We start from the raw sequence: 14,694 nt of genomic DNA, 5'->3' as shown, positions 1-14,694 counted from the left end.
CACAGATCGATCTTTCCCCAATCAAAATCAAGCAGATCATGTAAAAAACCCTGCTCCACTAAGTGTTTTTTATCTCTCTTTGTGATGATGCGTGGTTTAACTTTTTGGACCTTAGTGTCCCTAATTGTGGCTACAACACAGTGGTCACTCACATCATTAGCAAATACTCCCACAGATGAGTATTTATATGGAACATTTGTTAAAATGAGATCAATTAAGGAGGATTTATTTGGGGACTTAATATTTGGGCGAGTAGGACTATCTATAATCTGAGTAATGTTCAAAGAGGTACACAGGTTTTTAAAATCCTCTGACACAGAAGTTAACCAGTCCCAATTAAAATCACCAAGCAGCACTATTTCCTTGTAGGAAAGTTGAGATAACAGTTTTGCCAATGAAGATAAGGAGTCCTTGACAGCCGAGGGGGCCCTGTAGCAACCCACCACCATGACCTGTTGACCCTTTGTTACTTCGACATTCACAGCTAAAAATTCTAGTTGTTTACTAACAGATTTGGAAACCATTTTTGTTACACAAACTTATTTTTCACATAAATGGCAACGCCACCACCTTTTTTAGGACGGTCAGTGCGATATACATTGTAACCATTTATGTAAATGTCAGAGGCCAAGATCGATTTGTCTAGCCACGTTTCTGATAAGACAATGACATCAGCATCAGTTGAACTCGCCCAAATACGGACAAAATATAATTTAGGTAACAGACTGCGCACATTTAAATGAATTAAACCTAACCCCGATCTAGAAATAAAATCAGCAGGAGTAGCTATTTGACTAAAACTACTGGGTGGACCCGGATTTGGCTGTACATTTCCTGATAGTAACAACAATAAAAATACCAAGCACCTTTTCCTCTTAATCAACACACATACATTTTCAGCTGTTCTAGAGTCACCAGCAAACTTCGCAAAAGTGAGATTAGAGTTCAAAAAACAATTCTGAAGGACCATTGTGGCAGGCATGTGAGAAAGACAGACATTTGACGAAATGAATGTCCGCGACAGTGCAACTAGCAATTGTTTGTGCAACCCATCCGAACCTGTACAGGGGATGTCCACTGCGGGCGGCAGAACGGACCCGAATCCAGCAGAATTTTCAGGATGACTAGCGAACTTCTCCATGTCCAGCACAGTCAAAAAAAGGCACAGCAGAAACACGACATTTGCCATTTTCCCAGTCCAGCTCAACAGCATCCACGATGTTCCCGAAGCAAAACCACGTCAGGACAGCAGCAAGGAAATAGGCAAGCAGCAGTGTGGCAACACTCCGGTTTCTCCGCGGTATCTCCAGACCAGGCCTCCCCCGCACAGTAGCACCCAACAGGTGGGAGTAGGCCTCTAACAGCAGGTGGATAGCAGCCTTCAGCCGTGGGACGGCAGGCCCTCAAACTCTATACTATAGATATATATCCTTCATTATTGATTGATATATATATTCACTGTTTTGCATATTTAGTTTTACTGCTGCTGATATGTATAAAGTGATGACTCTGTTCCACATGTCTTCAGTCAGTTCTGGACCCCATGACTCTGTTCCACATGTCTTCATTCAGTTCTGGACCCCATGACTCTGTTCCACATGTCTTCAGTCAGTTCTGGACCCCATGACTCTGTTCCACATGTCTTCATTCAGTTCTGGACCCTATGACTCTGTTCCACATGTCTTCAGTCAGTTCTGGACCCCATGACTCTGTTCCACATGTCTTCAGTCAGTTCAGGACCCCATGACTCTGTTCCACATGTCTTCAGTAAGTTCTGGACCCCATGACTCTGTTCCACATGTCTTCAGTCAGTTCTGGACCCCATGACTCTGTTCCACATGTCTTCAGTCAGTTCTGGACCCTATGACTCTGTTCCACATGTCTTCAGTCAGTTCTGGACCCCATGACTCTGTTCCACATGTCTTCAGTCAGTTCTGGACCCCATGACTCTGTTCCACATGTCTTCATTCAGTTCTGGACCCTATGACTCTGTTCCACATGTCTTCAGTCAGTTCTGGACCCTATGACTCTGTTCCACATGTCTTCATTCAGTTCTGGACCCCATGACTCTGTTCCACATGTCTTCAGTCAGTTCTGGACCCTATGACTCTGTTCCACATGTCTTCATTCAGTTCTGGACCCCATGACTCTGTTCCACATGTCTTCAGTCAGTTCTGGACCCTATGACTCTGTTCCACATGTCTTCAGTCAGTTCTGGACCCCATGACTCTGTTCCACATGTCTTCAGTCAGTTCTGGACCCTATGACCCTGTTCCACATGTCTTCAGTCAGTTCTGGACCCCATGACTCTGTTCCACATGTCTTCAGTCAGTTCTGGACCCTACGACTCGGACACTAGTTCTACCAAGGCTCATTAGAGGTAAAAGTGTTAGGAGAGGAGTGGAGTCATCTTTGTGTTTAGGCTGTAAGTCGTCAAAGGTGATCAGATGCTAATAACGATCCGATTCATTTGATATTGATTGTCTGCCAATACCAAATCCTGATCCGATTCTTCTATTTCCAAATTAATACAGCTGCACCATGTACACTAGCTCTATTTTATTTTGCCATTGTAATTCCCCATAAGCAATTTTTGACTGTAACGTCTACATGCCAACCAACTGTAATTTTTAATGTATTTTACCATACTTTAACAGTCAAGTTCTGGCAACCACAGCAGCCCAAATTTTAACGTAAATGTCAAGTTTTCTTTTTACAGTGTACTTATATTTGTACATTTCTTTTCAGTTTGCTTCAAGAAGTGGCTTCAACAGACAGAAGTGCAGGCCAGATTGGGAAAGGCTGGACGCTACACAACGGGAAACATTATGGACATGAACAAGGAGAAACAAAAAACACTTTCTTTGTTGCCTTTTTCTTATCAGATATAGTGTTACTGTTTTTGTTACCATTTAAATATTGAATTCTATTTATTACTTTTATTTTAAATCAAATGCACCGAGTTTAGATAATATATTTATTTTGATGTATAGGTTGATTTGCAGGTTGGTTGTTATTTGTATAATTATTGTATTGTTACTGTGTTTTTTATTATATTAACGAGCTATTTATTAAATTAAAATACTGTAATGAACACTATACAATGTCTTTATTTTGGTAGATACCAGAATACAGGACACAATCCATCTTCGTAATATATTTATATTCTCTTGTTTAAATAATCATACCAGTATTTAATATATGCTGGTCACCTGGAATCCTGGTAAGCTTCCAGCATGGTATATAATAATAATAATAATAATAATACATTACATTTATAAAGCGCTTTTCCTGGTGCTCAAAGCGCTTACAAGCAAGTAAAACAAAAATAACAACAAAAGTAGAAAGTGCTAAGCTAGGAGGAATAAGGGCAAGGGGTTAGTTGATTAGGAGTTGAGGGCAAGAGTGAAAAGGTGAGTTTTGAGGGATTGTTTGAATGATGTGAGAGTGTTGGCGGATCTGACATGGCTGGGGAGGGGGTTCCAGAGGGGGGGAGGCTGCTGCGAAGGCCCTGTCACCCCAGGTCCGGAGCTTTGTCCTGATGGGCTGCAGTAGGTTAGCTTCAGCAGACCTGAGGCGACGGGTGGGGGTGTGTTGTTGGATGAGATCACAGAGGAAGGGGGGGGCAAGGTTGTTGAGGGCTTGGAAAGTGAAAAGTAATATTTTAAAACCAATGCGGTGTTTGATGGGGAGCCAGTGGAGGTCATGGAGGATAGGTATATGTAATACTATTATTAAACATAAGCTGGTGATAGATGGATAAACCAGCCATCCTGGCCAGCTAAAGTGTCCAAAACCCCTCTCCAGCCAACCATTCCAGCCTAATATCTACTGGCTGGTCCATTTACAACAGCCTGACCAGCTACATTTATCTAAGCTGGTTTTTTCAGCAGTCATTATTATTGATTTACTATTTTTTGAGAATCTCTATGAATTATAGTCAAATGTATACCAGTCTCTGTTCTGTTGCCTGAGCCAAGTTTGCCTGCTACATTACGATATATTATTATTGATTTACTATTTATTGAGAATCTATGAATTAAAGTAAAATGTATACCAGTCTGTGTTCTGTTGCCGCATCAGATCTCCGACAAATCCAGGATCATCGCCCCCCTAGTTCGCTCCCGTCTTTATCTCTACCGCTACTTGAATACTGTGGCTCAAACTGGTATGGTTCCACCAAGACTCGCCCGTATGATCTGATTCCACCACACCGGCATCCTCTTCAATAAAGTCCTCCTCTTCTTTAAAGTGAACCGAGTCTATTGACGACTCACTGTCACTCGATGCTGTCTCCAAAGTCCGACATCAGCCATATAGGTAGTGTATTATTCAAAAAGTGTTCTACTCGTGACGTACTGTGAAGTCACTAACCGGCGAAAGCTGTTTGGTCAGGAGCGGTCATGTAACATCGGAAGCGAGCATGGAAAGTTGTAATAAATTACGATTTATAAATAAAGCGGGCATATTGTCATTAATGACAAATGATTTCCCATTAATAATAGTATATATTATCCTAATAAGAACAGTGTTGTCCTTCATTTCGTAAGCTCTTTAATGTCTATGCTTTACAACATAACACTAACAAAAATACAAATAAAAAGGAAAAATCCTGGACATGAAGACTCTAGAAGGAACCAACAAATACTAGCTGGCAGATATTTTTACTATCTTATGTAAACGTTATATTAGTGCTCGTCGCCCAGACGGCGGTAAAGATGCTGAACGTGTTCGGCCTCTTACTTTGTAAAATGCTGCATCTTTTTCTACACTGAGGACAGGAGGGGTCTCCTGATGGAGGTCTCTGCTCCCAGTATGAGGTGATGCACTGTCTGCAGAACCAGTGTCCACAGCTGGTAGAGACTGGATCCTTCAGGACGTCCTGACACAGAGCACAGCTGGACAGCTGCTGCTCCACAGGAACACCACTCTTCCTCTTCCTTCTGTGGAGATGAACACATCATTTATAACACTTTACATTAGTGGAGCTGATTCTCACCAAAGGTACAACAAGGTGGAAAATTCTAGTTTAAAAAGTTATAAAAGTCTGTATCTCTAGATTATATTTCATCATGATAAGGTAGTGGTTAGTTATTCATATCCCCCACACAGCTTTGTGTTTGGGTTCATAACATCAGCTGTATTCATCTGGTACACTATAGCAGCACTATGAACCAAATTTACATAGAATTTGCTGTGAATACATTTCCATAAACATATGGAAAGGATGCCGAAATAACAACGTAATGATAGGGATTTGTTCACTGATAACTGGCTAATGCTAAACACAACCAGCTCACCAGGTTATTACTATTATTAATAAACATCTTCAAAATACATCTCAAAAAGATGCTGAGGTAGTCAACACATTTGTTGGAAGATGGATATTGTTTCAAGTATTATTGTCATTTTAAAAGCATGTCATAACACTGATACATTGATAATATAATAGCATATTGAAATATCATAACATATTTTTAACTGTCCTCTTTGTCCTTGTTTACTTTACTGCGTTTATTGGTGGGTTGTTATTTTAGGATTTATGAAACCACACAGCTTTGTGTCTTGATTCATAACATCAGCTGAATTAATTTGGTACACTTTAGCACTTTGAACCAAATGTACACAGAATTTGCTGTGAATTAATGTCTTTAAACAGATGGAAAGGATGCCGAAATAACAATGTAATAATAATAGTGATTTGTAAAAATCCTGAGTTAATGCTTTGTCAGGTCTGTCTGCAAGACAACAAGCAAAACACTTAAAAAAATGTGTTTTCTGAATGGAGATCTGTTTGATTAAAGCTAGGCTAGGCTAACGTTGTAGCTGCTCCATCAACACTCAAAATAACTCCATCCAGTCATAAGAACAGCAGCTATTATATTGTTAGCACCACAGACAGTCTCTGGTTTATACAGGAACATGAATAACCCTGATTTAACATGAGGTGCTGTAGAGCTCTGGGTGCTGATGTTCCCTCTACACTGACAGGTTTTTGTAACAGAGCGTCACAAACTTCACTCTCAAGTTGTAATGCTTAAAGTTGTATGCTGAGGTAGTCAACTAATTTGTTGGAAGATTTATATTGTTTCAAGTATTATTGTCATTTTAAAAACATTTCATAACACTGATACATTGATAATATAATAGCATATTGAAATATCCTAAAATAATGTTAACTGTCCTCTTTGTCCTTGTTTACTGTACTGCGTTTATTGGTGGGTTGTTATTACAATTCATTTGTTTAACATGTTTGTATTTGATTTGCTTAACAAAAAGTTTGATTTGCTTAACAAAAAGTAATGTCAGGTTACATTAGAAACAGACTCTTACTTCCTGTCTGAGGGTCCAGGTTCATCACTGAAGTCTGGAGGTTCCTCTCTAGACCTCTTCGGAGACAGACAGCTGGAAACTTTGTCCTCTTCCTCATCTTTTAAAACACTCATCTTCTCCAGTCTGAGGGATAAACCAGTAACACTGCAGGAACCAACACAAACACAAGGACAACACACACACACACACACACACACACACACACACACACACACACACACACACACACACACACTATAATAACACAATAACAGTATGTTAATCTAAACCATCATAATGATAAACTTGGTTTCATTACATCAAATCAGTCAGACTTCAGGCAGGCTGCTCTCCATGTTGACTGCGCTGGGCTGTTACATGTTATGGAACTCTGAGGAATCAGAAACCAGGAAATGGATTAAAAAGCTCAGAACATTTGAAGATGTCACCTTCAACTCTTGTATTTACAAAATTATTTTTCTAACACCCAGTATAACAGAGTAAATGATTAATGTGTTAAAAAGCAGACTCTGGTTTTAACACTCACCCTGTTTTCCTCCTCCTGCTCTGTCGAAGTGTAAAATGGAGTCTGGCAGTTTGACTTCCTTCTTTAACTTTAACGCCCTCACCTGTCTGTAGCTCCTCCCTTTGTGTCATAACCAACCTCATCACCTGGACAGGTACCCATGCAGGGACTATTTTCAGTTGCTCTCACAGTAAGACGGTTACAAAAACACGCATAAGAACCATAGAAATAGACATGCAGCTAAAAACAAGGAAAATAAAGTTATTGACGAAAAAGCAATAAACACCCTGCATTCAAAACCTTACATGTGAGGTTGTTTTGGGTACTCTAGTGTTAACTGTGCATTAAATTATAGATTTGTAACTCCTTTATGTCTTGGTTTGTTTATTCTGCAGCAATGCAGATTATATGATATATATATATATATATATATATATATATATATATATATATATATATATATATGTGTGTAGCTTTGTCCTGTGAGAACCACGTATCTCTAAAAAGTAAACTGTTCATGAGTTTTTCAGATAAACAGCCCGGTTTTCAGCTTTGTCAAATATGTCAGTCAGATTTGACCCGAAGACGACAGGAGGGTTAAGGAGGAGAACTGCCTTAACACATAAATAAAGACTTGATCCTAGTTCATCTTAAACATTTAAAATCATCTGGAGATACATGGTTATAGCTGGACAAGAGGGGGAAGACAATCTGTAATCTTAAAGTAACCAAAACTGTCAGACAAATGGGGCAAAAAGTCAAATAAATACCTCTGAGATGTAGTGAAGAAGTGTACAGCTGATACAGTGCCTAGAATTTGTTCTAAAGTACAGAACTTGAGTATCAGTACTTAGTTACTATTTTCAGTAACCATGCCAGAGGGAGAGGTTGGAGCAGGTTGTGTCCCAGGTCTGAAGGTCTGCAATCACAACGTGGTGTTGATATGTGGAGATTATCCTGCTAACTAAACGTGTAAGTATCAGAAACGTTTGTTTGACACAGAGATTATTTTCTGCAATAATCACATGGAGAAATCCCATTGGCTTTTTTACAATGGACCCCTTGTGTAGATAACTCCTGGGTCAGCATACAAAAATACATCATCACTGCACCAAATAGTAGGCTACTTATATTCACCCTCCCCACACTCTCACAGTCTAATGTTAGTGACAGGATGAAAATGTCCTGAAACCTCATGAGGACATCAAATAACTGCAGTGTCTCTTGGTGTAGATTTCTGCTCTATGAGGAACTACAAAGTACTGAAGCACATGAAATGTAACTCCAAACTAAAGCTCATGCCAAAATGTTACAGTAACTCTCACTGCCAGAGAAATGTCCACAGAGTTAAAATACAAACGAACAAGTTAACCTAGAGACCGAAATAAATGTACCTTAAATTAGCTAGTGAACATTAGCTATTCATTTAACAAGCTAGCTAGCTATCTAACACGCTCATGGATATATAAAGGATGAATAAGAGAATACTCCGTTCATTCCTGTGAGTTATTCAGTGGTACCTGAAGCCCAAAGTGGAGCGAATGTAGACTCTGAAAGTACCCGGATGTGGGCCCATAGAGCATGCGCAGTTGAGTTTCTCTTAAGCCCCGCCTCTGATCTCCCGCTCTGTGTAAATCAGATCAAAGCCGCATAGAGAGTGCATATTGGTCCATTTCAGAATAATATATATGATATGTTTTATAATGATTGATCATGAAAGTGTTCTCAAAGCTGGTAAAGGTGCAGCTAGTTTGAATGACTTTGTATACTGCAGGGTAGCTTGTGAATTTACTCCAGGTGGAACTAAAGTCTGATTTAACACTTGATTAGATTTCACATCATTCATCCACATCTGTAAAGTAACTAAAGGGATTAAATACATGCAGTGAAGTGAGTTACATTTCCACATATTGGCCACATTTGTTCGACATCTTGAATCCCTACTTTGAATTACTACTTTATAAATTAGTTAATGTGTATAATTGGTTAATTTAATGTTTTAATAGTTTACAGTTTATTTCGGAAAACTTAGGTATACTTTTTGTTAGAGTTTGGTAACATTCTAAATGCAGGACTTGGAGTATTTATTTAGGGTTTAGTATTAGTACTTTTAGTAAAGGACGAGTAAATGTGCTTCATTAAAAAATAAATAAGGCAAGGTTTTTTCTCCATACAGAATCATGTTTGAAGTCATTGTTTTATTGTGAAACCCGGATGCAGCGTGTTGTTGCTGCTGCTGAGTGTGACAGAGCTCAGTTCGGATCAGCTGATGGGAACTGACTCACCTCTTCCCGGACAACATGTCGACACATCCAGCGAGAAAGAAGAAGAAAGAGGACTTCATTCTTTAATCATCTCCGGGAGGAACAGAGCGAGCTGCTGGATCCGGATTCAGGTACAGCTCAGATACACGAGGGAAAACAACACGCGCTGTTTCTTCATTCTGGGTTATCATTTTATATCAGTTTGAGTCGATTAACGCTCGTTTGACTAATCGTTACATTTAATGAATTAAAAATCACTAGGTCTTTAAATCTGAGTTTTAAAAGCACTACTTGATATCTAGTGTATTCCAGAGATGTGCTTTGACGTTTTGTATGGAAACAAGTCATATATCATGAACAAAGTGATACAAATAAAAGAATAATTGGAATCTTAGTCGACACCTAGGATTAAGTCAAAGAATTGATTCCATACATTGATCAAAATATCTGTAAAACTGATCAAATCATGGGAGTCAAAACTTTCCAACTTATTTTCAGCAGGAAATATGCGTTTATGTTTCTAACAATGAAGTATTCAGCATGACACATTACTAATGACCTAATTCCTTGATTCAAATTAACAGATAAATACTGAGATTATCTGGAGAGAAAAATGCAAAAGCCCCACTTTAAATATTATTTGGACCAAATGTGTCCTCATTAGTTTCTTGAAAATAAGTTGTTCAGTATGATGAAAGCAAATAAAGACTAAGCCACTAACAACCTTCCTCAATTAACGCCACATTTAGTCGAATCAATTGGTTCCATAAGTCCCCCCTACCTGGCTGCTGAACTGCTACAGGATGTGTATTTTGTAAATTGTGTAATCTTTTTTTAAAAATCTTTAATAATGTTGTATGCTTCTTAACATTAAACTGACTGTTGCTCTTTTCTGCTGTAACAACGTATGTCTGTGGGACGAATAAAGGGATTCTGATTCTGATCTGTAAATAGTGGACCAATCACAACAGAATGATTTCTGAATCCTGACCTACTTTTCAGAATTTAACTTTTTCTTCCAAATTTTTGAAGAATGTTTTTTTAAGAATTCTGACTTTTTTTGTCAAAGATTTTTCCCGAAAAGAGAGGGGGTCTTTGTTCCTGAAACTTCACCCAGAATTATGACTTTTGTCCCAGGATGCTTATGGAAGAGGATTATGCCATGTGACCAACAATTTGAGATCTGAACGAGAGATCTTTTTGTTTTATTAGAATTTTTCCTTTTTTCTTTTAATTTTGACTTATTTTCCGAATGTTTAGTTTTCTCAGAATTAACTTTTTTACTGCGAATTTTGAATTTTCAAAAAACATAATACAATGAAAAATGATAACTCAGTACAAACATTAAAAAAAAGTAATTCATATTACAAAAAAACATTAATTAAATATAGGTATTTTTAAGTGCTTGGATGTATGTATATATTGAAACACTTAGCCTTTTATAAGTTTATAAATTATGCTATATCTATATAAATATATATATATATATATATATATATATATAAATATATATATATATATATATATATATTATGGCAGAGAAAAAATATAGATATTAGATTGAATACAAGAAGAAAGACAGGAAGAGGGGATCTAATTATTATCTTTTTTGTCAGACAGACTCCTGTGTGACTCCATGCCCTCCTCGTCCTCCTCTTCCTTCTCCTTCTCGCCGTGGTGAAGAGTAACCAGATTAAAGATGTCCGCTGTGGTGGGGGGGGTCTCCTCCTCCGCCCTCAGGGCTCCTGGGGGGGCTCTGGTTCTCCTGCTCTCCGTCACGCTGCTGTCTGGATTCAGCCCGCTGTGCATCGCTCGGGGAGGGGGCTGCTGCAGCATGGACCCACGTAATCATGATCATAATCATACTAACTAATTACAATACTACAAATAATAAAAGTAGGAATTAAAAATAATAATAATGGTGATAATAATAATACTAATGTTAATAAAATAATAATATTTGGACCCAGGTCATAATAATAATTATACAACTATTACTCTATGTACTTTAACTAAGTTTTACAGATAATACTTTTACCTAAATTAGGTTTTGAATATATATATATACTTATACTTGTTTACTTGTAGTGGAGTATTTTCACAGTGAGGTATCTGAAGCAGCAGGCGTCAGGTTGATCCCTGAGCGTTGTCTTGCAGGTTTTCGGCGCAGGCTGCTCAGCCTGATCAGCTGTTTTGCAGGAGGAGTGTTTTTGGCCACCTGTCTGCTGGAGCAGCTGCCGGACTACCTGCAGAGCATCGAGGAGGCCTTCAGCAGCGCGGGGGTCACCGTAAGATGATATAACACACACACACACACACACACACACACACACACACACACACACACACACACACACACACACACACACACACACACACTCACACTCACACTCACACTCACACTCACACACACACATTTAATTAACTTATGTATTGATTTTGTCATAAGGTCAAGAGACAAACACACTCGAGGTGTTTCTCAATGTCGAGGAAAGCTGCTCCAGCGCCACTATTTCAAGGATACTACGTCATCGAGTGCCGTCGAAGGACTTTTCAAATGTCCAGCATACATGTGCTACCAAGCAAGCCTCCTCGACATTGAGACACACACACACACACACACACACACACACACGCGCGCTAAGCTAAAGGCGGCTAATGTTTGTTCTCCTTTAGACACTTTCGATACCAAATCCGACAGTCATCGTTCACCCTCGTCAGCGGCGTCTTCTTCTCTCCCCACAGCTTCAGTTCCCTCTGCCTGAGTTCATCATGGCGATGGGTTTCTTCCTGGTTCTGGTTCTGGAGCAGGTCATCCTGGCCTTTAAGGACCAGCCTCAGATGAAGGAGTGTCGCGCTCTGCTGCCGAACTCCAGCGCCAACTCCCACCGCCACGGCGCGTCAGAGGAGTCCGGCGGCAGCCTCTTCCACTTGGACCTGAGCGCGCAGTCGGCCCTGCGCTCCTTCGTGCTGGTCTTCTCGCTGTCGCTGCACTCCGTGTTGGAGGGGCTGGCGGTGGGCCTGCAGGAGATCTACGTGGCAAGGCAAGGCAAGTTTATCTATACAGCATCTTTCAACACAAGGCAATTCAAAGTACTGTACACAAATGAAAGACATTAGGTGCATTAAGAAACAGTGTCACGGAAACACGTTATGAAATGGTCTTTAAAAAGCAAAGAGAATAAAATAAACATAAAAAAAGCTAATCGTGTACTTTTACTCCACTACATGTATTTAATACATTTAGTTACTTTTCTACTTTTACTTGAGTAACATTTTGACTGTAGGACTTTTACTTGTAACAGACTATTCCTAAACTCTGATACTTACTTTACCATAGAGTAGGAATACATTGTGACAAGTAAAGGTAAAAGTACTTAAAGGGGACCTATCATGCAAAATGGGGAACTCAAGCAGCGTCAAATCTAGTACCCAAATCTTTTAAAAACGGGTGTACAACGAGCGGACACAGATTCCATCCAATCTGACGTCAAATCGGCAGCGGCCCCACAGAAAGTTGCTCTCAGAAACAATGCCTGACGTGTTTTGGACATAATCTGGTCTTTGTTTACACTAGCACTCAGAGCTAACCTGTACTGGAGAGCACATGTGTTTAAAAAGCAGGAAATAAAAAAAAGGAACTCACCTTGTGATAAACCCGCAAGAGAAAAAGCATTTGAGCTCCATACTGTTTCAGAAATAATCCTTGATGTGGTTTAGAACAGGATGGCGTTTTATCACAGGAGAATTTAACTTTATCTCCGGTAGAATTCTGATCAGGCATTAGCTCCACCTCCTCTTCTTTTCTTTTTTTCAAGCTAAGGACCCAAAATCCGCATTTCTCTAACACGGCTTCAAAAGAGGGGTTGAGCAGTGTGAGGCATGGCTACAACTGAACTGTTTGGTATTTAGAAAAAAAAACTTCACAGACACGTTTTATATAGGTATGGCCCTACAATATATTTTTCAAATATAGCATGATAGGTCCACTTTAATTACAACATCTGAGTATGTTTCCCCTCTCTGAACTGAATGCTTCTTCCCCATGTTCAGTTCTGACTCTGGGGCTGATGATCCACAAGAGCATCATCTCCTTCAGCCTGGCCTGCACGCTGTCACGGGGCCGGCTGCGGCTCCCCCTGGTGGCCGGCTGCCTGCTGCTGTTTGCCGCCATGTTGCCGCTGGGCATCGGCCTGGGCTCTGCGCTCTCGGAGACGAAGGCGCCCCGGCAGCACCGGCTGGCCCGCTGCACGCTGCAGGGTCTGGCGGCGGGAAGCTTCCTCTACATCACCTTCATGGAGATCCTTCCGCATGAGCTGGGCTCCGGAGGGAACCGCATCCCCAGGGTGGCCTCGCTGCTGGCCGGCTTCGCCTTGGTCACCGCCGTGCTCTTCATCAAACTGTAATCATCCCAGGGAGTTCAGCAGGATAATCTCCACATATTAACACCACTTTATTTCTGAAGTAAGAAGCTAATGTTGGGCTTCACGTCACCACCGCTAAGCTAAAGGTGGCTAATGTTGGGCTATAAAGGAACTACAGCACGGTCACATGACTTCACGTCACCACCGCTAAGCTAAAGGAGGCTAATGTTGGGCTATAAAGGAACTACAGCACGGTCACATGACTTCACGTCACCACCGCTAAGCTAAAGGAGGCTAATGTTGGGCTATAAAGGAACTACAGCACGGTCACATGACTTCACGTCACCACCGCTAAGCTAAAGGAGGCTAATGTTGGGCTATAAAGGAACTACAGCACGGTCACATGACTTCACGTCACCACCGCTAAGCTAAAGGAGGCTAATGTTGGGCTATAAAGGAACTACAGCACGGTCACATGACTTCACGTCACCACCGCTAAGCTAACGGCGGCTAATGTTGGCCGTGATGCTTTTAGTAACTCATGTTAGCAGAACTGAATTGTTTAAGATTTCAAAACCATAGTAAGCGCTCTGATAGTGCTACATTCTTATGATTGCTGTGATTAATAAATGTATTTCATTTGGATCCGTGGCCTACAGGCTGATATACTGCAGCCTGCAGATGAGACGTTTGGGGAACATCAGTCAATTGGAGCGTCCTCTGCTAGCCTGTATAGGTCAGAATATTCCGGGGCCAATAATTAAGGGAAATCTTAGTCCCTGGTTTTGCATATATATTTGGACAGTGTGCTTCATTTGATTAATCCTCCATATGTTTTTGATCATTTTAACTCCTTTTTGTATCTTCTTGTTATGGCTCATGGGGGTGGTTTTGTGTTTGTATTTAGGGTGTTGTGGTTTCTCATGTTTTTTGTTGTCATTTTCAGCTTTTTGTTGTCATCGTGTGTTTCTTGGTGACAGTTAACGTCTACTTGTAGTCCTTAAGCACCTCCTTGGGTTTGTTTGTCGGTTTTTGTAGTTGTTTTGTGTCTGTTTTTAACACTTTTTGGTCTCCTTTGTGTTTGTTTCTGTGTTTTTTTTATTGCGGTGGTCTCTGTGATTGTTTTGTTCCTTTGACTCATCATAACTTGATTCCTTATTTTTGTGGTGGTTTTCCGCATCTATGTAGTCGTTGTGTCTTTTTATAAACCTTTTTTAATTTTCCTGTG

The 14,694-nt window shown here is 40.1% G+C and overlaps 2 protein-coding genes across 5 annotated transcripts in view; one reads left to right on the top strand and one right to left on the bottom strand.

Annotated features, from left to right (window-relative positions):
• The window catches only part of LOC307013490 (uncharacterized protein), a 67,794-nt gene extending 60,906 nt beyond the window's left edge, over positions 1 to 6,888 (bottom strand). Inside the window, exons 1-4 of the mRNA XM_079640890.1 lie at positions 6,860 to 6,888; positions 6,632 to 6,703; positions 6,334 to 6,477; positions 4,744 to 4,943 (exon numbers count right to left, since the gene is read on the bottom strand). Of these exons, the coding sequence (XP_079497016.1) occupies positions 4,744 to 4,943; positions 6,334 to 6,446 (313 nt within the window). The 5' untranslated portion in view covers positions 6,447 to 6,477; positions 6,632 to 6,703; positions 6,860 to 6,888. The remainder of the gene's footprint in view (positions 1 to 4,743; positions 4,944 to 6,333; positions 6,478 to 6,631; positions 6,704 to 6,859) is intronic.
• The window catches only part of slc39a3 (solute carrier family 39 member 3), a 56,567-nt gene extending 41,873 nt beyond the window's left edge, over positions 1 to 14,694 (top strand). The window contains exons 4-8 of one of the 4 annotated variants that reach the window (XM_079640016.1): positions 9,059 to 9,233; positions 10,723 to 10,946; positions 11,260 to 11,390; positions 11,848 to 12,146; positions 13,156 to 14,694. In XM_079640016.1, coding sequence (XP_079496142.1) covers positions 10,802 to 10,946; positions 11,260 to 11,390; positions 11,848 to 12,146; positions 13,156 to 13,417 — 837 coding nt within the window. In that variant the 5' untranslated portion in view covers positions 9,059 to 9,233; positions 10,723 to 10,801 and the 3' untranslated portion in view covers positions 13,418 to 14,694. Of the gene's footprint in view, positions 1 to 7,639; positions 9,234 to 10,718; positions 10,947 to 11,259; positions 11,391 to 11,847; positions 12,152 to 13,155 lie in introns of those variants that run through there. The other 3 variants (XM_079640013.1, XM_079640014.1, XM_079640015.1) reach the window with 3 other exon arrangements.

Source organism: Notothenia rossii (genome assembly GCF_949606895.1).
Source record: "Notothenia rossii genome assembly, chromosome: 7".
NCBI lineage: Eukaryota > Metazoa > Chordata > Actinopteri > Perciformes > Nototheniidae > Notothenia > Notothenia rossii.
The sequence above is the reverse complement of the archived record's forward strand: the minus strand, read 5'-3'. Positions and strand labels throughout refer to the sequence as shown.